General features: G+C 37.4%; 1 gene segment (V, D, J or C); it reads right to left on the bottom strand.

Annotated features, from left to right (window-relative positions):
* The window catches only part of LOC123987071, a 30693-nt gene that overhangs the window by 3758 nt on the left and 17704 nt on the right, over positions 1-9231 (bottom strand). The window contains 1 exon segment of the C gene segment in view: positions 2434-2499. Within this exon segment, the coding sequence occupies positions 2434-2499 (66 nt within the window).

The following is a 9231-nucleotide window of genomic DNA, read 5'->3' as shown; positions in this document are numbered from 1 at the left end:
TAGCTTGTCTAAACTCTGACTACAAATATTAATAAAGAGAATAACATGTTCCTTTGTTATCTTTATGACCATGTAATCACCATGACAATAATATATCCCATCAGTATCATTAATATTAAAATGCTGAAACATAAAATAAATAAATAAAACTTTACCCTTTCCCAGCAGCAATATCATGTTTATATAAATAATATAATGGCTAATGTAAAAACATCTGCAGGATAGCACCGATAACTCTTTGACCGATTAAAGCGAAAAGAGAGAAAAATCATTTTAATGAATACTACATTCTAATAAATAATGTCCTATTGATTTTTTTGTTGTTTTTTAGTTCAGATTTGATCTGAGTTCATACAGTGGCACTAATATGTAATACTGCATATTCACTACTCTTTGGTTAAATGTAATTAATCACTTGTTAATTAAATATTTGCCATGTGTGGCATCGGTCCACTGGAAAGTACACTTTGGGTGGAAGTCAACCAAGAGTAATTTTATCCCCAGTCCCAGAGTTACACTAAACCAAACGGGAACAGAGTCGGTGCAGTTCCTTTCAAAGAGGAGATTTGTTAAGTTTAAAATAACAAATGTGCATCAATCACAAGCCATGTTTCCATCCAAGTGTCATGCGAATTTTAAGGGGACTTCTGAAATGTCACAAAAAAGAAAAAATAAGTAATTGCAAAATAAGTGTGTTTCTATCAGCAGCTTTGGAGTGAATAAACCAGGTTACGTCAAGCGTAGCTACGTCAGTAGTTGACGTTAATAAACAAGATGTAGGGCCTATGCCATGGGCCCTATGGGTTCCAAAACAGAAGCAAAACCAATCACATGGAACTGATGGCCATTGATCTTAGAAAAATGGAGAGAGGTCCTCAGGAATGTCTTTCAAGCAGGCAAGTTCCTAAATGCCATCTCTCCGCACATTATGGGAATATGCGGCACGATGACAGTGGAAACTACATCAGAACTTATTCGGCAAAAGTGTTTCCATCTCCCATTTAGCATATTTACTCTTTTTCAACAAAGGCAAAAACCACCTCAAGCAAGCGTAAAAACCTTTTTTTGCAAAACTGAGGATTTTTTTTTCAAATTTTGCCGTCTCCATTAACCTTTTCTAATGCGATACTTCAAAATGCGCATAAAAAAACTTTGATGGAAACACGGCTACAGACAATCAATTGCTCATCTTTGAACTCAATTATTGGTTGAATGTTTTTACCTCAGAATTAAAATATGGAAACCCAAAGTGTTGAATTTTTAATCATAATAACTACCATACATGTGACATACATGAAATTGTGAACTAATTTGAGAAATGTTAAAAACATTTAATTAATGCTGAGCACTTTGGGTATAATATTAAACATACTTTATTTTATCTTTAGAAACATGTGAAGACTGACTACAAAATCAGCATCACTGTAAATATGAAAAAGCCTCATTGTTGTAGGATGTGAGCTTTTCTTAAACAACACTGGGTTGATCTTAAAAAGCTTAAAAAACTGTTTTTATAGTACCTAATAAAAAAGACTGAATGTTAATATAACGGATTATATAAATCATCAACAAGTTAGCACTGTAACACATTTATTATTATTTGTGCTTTTCTGTCCAGCACACAGATAAACAGACCAGAGCTGAGCGTGTTAAAATAATGGCTTCCACCAACATTCAAAATCACAACTGCTGCTTTGTGGGATCAAGGGTCAATATAATATATAACAATAATAATTAATGTATTAAATTATTTCTGATGATGATTTTGTGCTTTTTTTAACAGTGAATCGAAAAACCTAAAAATGTTTTTGGGAAGAATTACAGATACTTGATGTGAAATGATTCCTCTAAAAACCTTAAGTGCAAATGCATACAGTCCTTTAAAAGTCGTCCCTGTGGTATTTCAAATTAAATTATATACTATAGCCTACTACATAAGATGCTATATAACACAATGTACTTCATTATGTCTTTGTTCAGTGTTCTGTTGTTTAATTGAAACGCATACTGAACCCGCATTTAAACACACAAAGAAAATATATATTACTATGTTGAAGGGAAACTTCTTACAAAACAAAATGCAGGTATGGTGCTGTACAGCATATAATTACTGTTCACAGCAATAAAATGTGTTGAATAATAATGTGAATAAAAAGATACAGACATTCATCATCATAAATTCTAATCCAACTGAATACATTTTAAAATCAAGTCAAACCACCTCCTGCATTAAGCGATAATTCCAAACAAGAACTTTTTCAAACACTTTCTAAGAAACAGCTGCGTTAAAAACATCTGGCTGCTCTGTTTTCTAGTTTGTCCAACATGAGCATGAACTGAAATAAGACCATGATGTAAACCTCATCAGCAATATTTATATTAATAAAAGAAAAAGAAACTAGTGAGCAAATATATAATATAAATGTGTCTTACCTGTAGATACTGTGACTTCAGTCCCACGACCCCAGTAGTCGAAGTAATCACAGTGCTGCATCTCCACTTACTGCTTGTACAAAAACCTAACGTACCGGGTAAAATGTGTTAAAAGCTCATTAAGTTGATGAAATACACAGAAATCCTGGTCAGTTTTGTATCCTGGTGTCATCTACGTGTTTTGTGTTTATTCTTAATCAATTCTTTAAGTTAAGATTTACTGGATGGTAAGATTTATATCTGGGCCCTAAATGTGACTCGAAACTACTAACTTAATACTAAGTACTGATCTTCTTGTTAAAAATAATAAACACAGTAGTTACCTCATATTCCAATGAGAAATGCTTTGTCCTGTCCTTTTTCCATCACAAGAAATGCAGAGTGTCAGATTATTGCTCTTAAGTTTTTGTATGGATCTATATCACAGTGCCACCCCAGCTATCACAGTGACAAACCCTAATACAAAAACCAAACACTGTTTCCTGCACTGGAGAGTCAGGGGACCTACGTCAGGAGTGGCTAAGAATAAATCAACAAAACTATATTTAAGGTTAAAGTTGGTGAATTTTTATTTTGCAGTATACTGATTCTATACTTTATCAGTTTATCACTGTATTTTTGATTTGTAATCATCATTCTTTCAATAATATACCATGGCAAGCCACATTTTAATCTCAACAACTGAAAAGAATCCCACTGTTCTCGTGTATATATATATATATATATATATATACAGTATCTGTCTATCTATCTATCTATCTATATATATATATATATACCAACAATGTTGGTATATTTAAACTCGGGTTTTGATAGACTTGAAGTACAATGAACAAAATACATGAAGAGCAATTGATAACATGTCAAATGACAATAATTACTTTTGTTATAAAATTAATAAATGTGTAAATATCAAAGGATTGATGAATCTTTAAATATGATTCAAGTTTTATTTAATTTGTTCTTTTTGGCAGCCATCAGTAGATATGAGGGGTAAATAAGGACTAAGATAATTTTTTGTAATTGTTTTACATATAAAGTCCTGCTCAGTTTCATAACAAGAGATCATCAACTTGATGGTGTGTAAACTCCACTCTTTGTTTCAGTTTAGGACAAGGTAGAATTAGGGGATGTTTTAAAAACAACTTGTATAAAGTGGTTTTACAGCACTTTCTATCAGTGACTGTAACATCTGCAGTGGTTTGTGTACAGCTCTGTGGCTTCCTGTATCACTGAGCCTTTCAGCACAATAATAAACAGCCGTCTTCAGTCGTCAAGCTGTTCATCTGCAGAAACACCTGCACATCATTGTCTCTGGAAATAGTGAAGCATTTCTGGACCGACGTGGAATAACCTTTGGTGCCTCTGGTCGGAGCAGAAATGAAAGCAACCCACTCCAGTCCTTTTCCTTCAGCTTGTCTGATCCAACTGATATCAGCACCACCATCTGATGTTCAGGTCAGTTTGAGGGATTCTATATGCTTCTTCACCACTGGTTAACACTCTGCTGGAGTCTGACTTCAAACACCTGTGGAGGAGTCAGACAGCAACAGAACCCTTGATATAGAAAAAGATGCAGAAGCATGTGTTCACCAGAAATTGATGATAGCACCAGCAACATTATACATATAGCTAAAGTCATAGTGAAAATGTGTTGTTTTTCTGGTCAGTAATTTGATCTCTTTTCTTCAGTTTGAAGTGAGATATATAAAGATGAAAGAGATCAAGATTTGAAATGACTCCTCACAGCGCTGAAAATCGATTTATGGGATTTGATCACTCAGAAGGTAATTTGTTGATTATATTAAGATATTAATTACAGACAGATTCTGATTAATTGTCTTTTTTTAAGTAAGTTTCAGGTTTCAGGGCACACACAGAACAGCTACGTTTTGTGGTACATTGTTTTGTCATTTTATGGCCAGAAATGAGGAACAAGTTTGGTAACAGAGTCGTATCAGGATTCTGTCCATTGTCCAAACCGCTGGCCTCTTTCATTGTTACAGGGTTGAGCTGTTCTTCTTAGTGCACATTGAATAAGACAGTTGAATACACACATGTAGTACTAGGTACACGGAAAAAAAACACATACATACAGAAGTGCAATTGAAAAAAATTATGTTACCTAAATTGCATATGTGTTGACAGGGTGAGGAATATTTTGTAAGTCGGTTAGTGTTTCCTCACTGCCATTGCTCCCCTGTGTGTTCCATGTAAAGCCATTGCTGGGATCAGTACTATAAGCACAGTTGGCCCTTGTGTGCCCTCTAGAGTTTTAAGGGACAGACTGCAACTATTTTCTATTTCAATAAAATGTAACTCTGAGGGTTGCCACCTTCATTATAGAAAAATAAGGGACACCTGCCACAGCGGGGGCCACACCCACCCGACAACAACAGGCGTTGCCAGTGGTGGTATATCACAAATTAAAACATGTTTTCAGAGAAGTATTAAGATTAATAGAAATGGACATTATAATAAGCTCTCTAATATTGAAATCAGTGTGAACAGATGCACTCAGTCTCTCATTATCACAACTCAACAGACTAGTGATCATATTGTCATGGCTGTAAACATCATGAACATCAGTGGACCTGAAATGTTAGGCCTGCTTATAAATGTTTTCTTGTCAAAAGCTCACTCCTTATGAGCTCCACAAAGCATGTGTGCTTGCTGTCACTTTGTTGGTCATTCTGGAAAATATCCTTTCCATATAACCATGCTGTGATGCTTATGTTGATGGACAGGATGAGAAATTGCTAACAAATTGAGTAATTGTAAAGGGTGGTGTGAACTCGAATTTTGGTTAAAATATGTGTCATTTTTACACCCTAGACAGGTCGCCAGTCCATCACAGGGTCACACATAGACAAACAACCACTCACACTCGCATACACACCTAAGGACAATTTTAGAGACACCAAGTAACCTAGCCTGCATGTCTTTGGATGGTGGGAGGAAGGGGGTTTGAAGCCCCTATCTACAAACATTTCTAAATTTAATTTATTATAATTTTTATGACTGGAAGTATATAGCTTATATTTATTCTTCATTTTTATTTAGCCTATTGGTAATTCTACAGTATTGAAGGATGCAATTCTATAGGTAGGTTAAGCATAACGGGGGATTTCTGGAGTATTGTTTCAACTCTTCTCCCTGCTAAGAGACCCGGCCTTAACTGACTCTGATTGGCCCTGAACCTGACGGTATTTATCAAACCAACAATGGCAGCTAGTATTACCCAATCAGGGGTACAAAAGGACAAGTCTTCACAGAATGAGAAACAGAAGTTTGATGATGCAGACCAAAAGTTGCGGTCACAAGGGACACTAAATCCACATCACTACAGATTAGCTGCACCAAAAAAAAGGGGGAGAGTGTACAGATTCCTGTGACTTTAAATGGAATTCCAATACAGCCTGTGGACACCGGAGCTCAGACAACAGTAATCTCCGAGAATCAGATATTCCTGGGAGATGATCCGACAAGCCTACATACCTTCTAAAAGCAGGAGTTGCTGATGCCATGAAGGACAAACATGGACTGGAAACAATTGACTGAGAAGTACACATATGACTCTGTCCTCCTAGGATTGGATCTAATTAAGTCCCATAGTGTTGTCATCCACAGCCGTGACAGTTTTCATTGATGACAAACTTGTGCACTCTTGAATTGTTAGAGGTGAGGGATCGGACTATTGTGTTGCCAAAGTGACACTGGGCGAGTCCACTTCCATATCATCTAAGTGCATGGTGTGAGGCAAGGCGGAAGACCCAAGTCCAGTTGTTCCAGCTGTACTAGAGCCTTTGAAAATCACTGCTGCAGCTGTGGCCTCTGAAGTGTTGCTACCACCATGGAGAAGCTGGTGCCGGTCTGGCTATGCAACTTCTCAACCAGCAAAGCCCGGCCAAAAGGAGCATGCCATGGACTCATTTGAAGCTTATCCTGAAGAGCAATTATGTTCACCTGAGCAAAGTGCAGTGCCCAGCATAGAGCACGAGTCAGAGGGTTCGCCCCTAGTGGTGGTTGGAAGAGTGTGGGCGTAAATTTCATCTCACAGTAGGGGGGGACAATAAACATAAAATTTCACGAGAGCAATTTTTGAGGGGGACACAAATAATACAGCCAAAATTGTACTTCTAGGCCTATAGGATATGTGTACACAAAGAGAAGTCTACAATTATTTTTTCTAAGATCTATAACTGACAGCATACACAAACATTTTTGTAACTATGTATTGGAAAAATCAATGATTCCCATCAGCACCAGTATAAATGTTGGCTAATCTCACTGGTCTCAATTGTTTACACGCATGCCCAGTGCACCTGAACGGGTCCTAGCTGTGCGTTTTCAGTCAGCCCTTTGTTTTAATTCTCCGTTTGTAAACTAAAACGGAGTAGTGTGGATGGGGCCTTAGTGAGGAGCAGCAAAAACCTTTTATCCAGCTACTGGATGAAACGCTTGCTTTCAAACATTGCCAGACTGTTCACCAGACAAGAGCTATGAAACAACACCATAACTCTATTGATAAATAAAAAGTAAAAGTTTCAACAACAGCCACAAACATCACAACACTACTAGCGTGGGACTTATGTGGGACCCACAGTAATGTTGGCCTTGTTAATGGATTAGACAGATTGGGGAACACTAAACAGTGTATTATTTTGTTGTTTTGTATGTTGTGACAATCTGATGTATATATTCTTGTGCAATAATAACTGTTTATTTTAGTAGGTCAGCTTATGGTTAGATTAGGTCGTTCTACGAAATGGGTGACATCTGTCCCTCTGATATATTTGCATGTAATAATGACTGTGTTCAAGTTAAGCATTTATAATTTAAAGGTTTCATTATATGAGTTAGTTTTCTTAATATCAGAAGCACATTACTAATATAATCCCATTATCGAGCAATAAAACACATTTCTATAACTTTTGAAATACAAATTTTGACCTGTCCCATGGCAGAATTGTTGGAGCCCGTTCTCATCTCGTGGTGTTATATACCGACGATTTGAGAAAGAGTGACAAAGCGTAGTTATTTGATGCTAAAGGTACCCTTTAGTGTCTGTGTGAGACACACTGGGGCGACAGACCGGAAGTGCTAGCTAGCTAGCTAGCTACGTTCGTGATAAAGGTGTTGACAGCCCCCCGAAGCCCCTACCTTTACCACAACCATCAGAAATGTTAGTACCTAAACCTAAGTCACTGAATGTATGCATGTCGACCGGCTTACCCTACAGCTGCGCAGGAAATGTATGCTTAGATACATCGAGATGCAGACTTGGACAAATCTGAATCACATATGTCACACAGTGAATTTTTAAATGTTAATTGATAATGTAATGTTGATAGTAGTAAATGAGTGCCACAACTAAACTTTCGCAACTAATGATTTTCACTCATTGTGCTACAATGGTAACACTCAATGCTTTGCATAAAGATGCATCATAAATTTTTTTATAATTGCAACGCAGCTCTCTGAATTGTAATCGAATCAACAGGTGCCTAGAGACTCCCACCCCTCGTAATAACAGAAATATTATAGTAGTAAGAAATAACATTCAGCATGTGAGTAATGCCATGTCTGAAATGCATACACACAAGTGTGTGGATACAGTGCCTTGCGAAAGTATTCGGCCCCCTTGAACTTTTCGACCTTTTGCCACATTTCAGGCTTCAAACATAAAGATATAAAACTGTAATTTTTTGTGAAGAATCAACAACAAGTGGGACACAATTATGAAGTGGAACGAAATTTATAGGATATTTCAAACCTTTTTAACAAATAAAAAAACTGAAAAATTGGGCGTGCAAAATTATTCAGCCCCCTTACTTTCAGTACAGCAAACTCTCTCCAGAAGTTCAGTGAGGATCTCTGAATGATCCAATGTTGACCTAAATGACTAATGATGATAAATAGAATCCACCTGTGTGAAATCAAGTCTCCGTATAAATGCACCTGCTCTGTGATAGTCTCAGAGGTCCGTTTAAAGCGCAGAGAGCATCATGAAGTACAAGGAACACACCAGGCAGGTCCGAGAAACTGTTGTGGAGAAGTTTAAAGCCGGATTTGGATACAAAAAGATTTCCCAAGCTTTAAACATCCCAAGGAGCACTGTGCGATAATATTGAAATGGAAGGAGTATCAGACCACTGCAAATCTACGAAGACCCGGCCGTCCCTCTAAACTTTCAGCTCATACAAGGAGAAGACTGATCAGAGATGCAGCCAAGAGGCCCATGATCACTCTGGATGAACTGCAGAGATCTACAGCTGAGGTGGGAGACTCTGTCCATAGGACAACAATCAGTCGTATACTGCACAAATCTGGCCTTTATGGAAGAGTGGCAAGAAGAAAGCCATTTCTTAAAGATATCCATAAAAAGTCTCGTTTAAAGTTTGCCACCTGGGAGACACACCAAACATGTGGAAGAAGGTGCTCTGGTCAGATGAAACCAAAATCGAACTTTTTGGCAACAATGCAAAACGTTATGTTTGGCGTAAAAGCAACACAGCTCATCACCCTGAACACACCATCCCCACTGTCAAACATGGTGGTGGCAGCATCATGGTTTGGGCCTGCTTTTCTTCAGCAGGGACAGGGAAGATGGTTAAAATTGATGGGAAGATGGATGGAGCCAAATACAAGACCATTCTGGAAGAAAACCTGATGGAGTCTGCAAAAGACCTGAGACCGGGACGGAGATTTGTCTTCCAACAAGACAATGATCCAAAACATAAAGCAAAATCTACACTGGAATGGTTCACAAATAAACATATCCAGGTGTTAGAATGG

This window comes from Micropterus dolomieu, linkage group LG02 (genome assembly GCF_021292245.1).
Source record: "Micropterus dolomieu isolate WLL.071019.BEF.003 ecotype Adirondacks linkage group LG02, ASM2129224v1, whole genome shotgun sequence".
Lineage (NCBI taxonomy): Eukaryota > Metazoa > Chordata > Actinopteri > Centrarchiformes > Centrarchidae > Micropterus > Micropterus dolomieu.
Note: the sequence above shows the minus strand (reverse complement) of the source record. Positions and strands in the feature narration are given on the sequence as shown.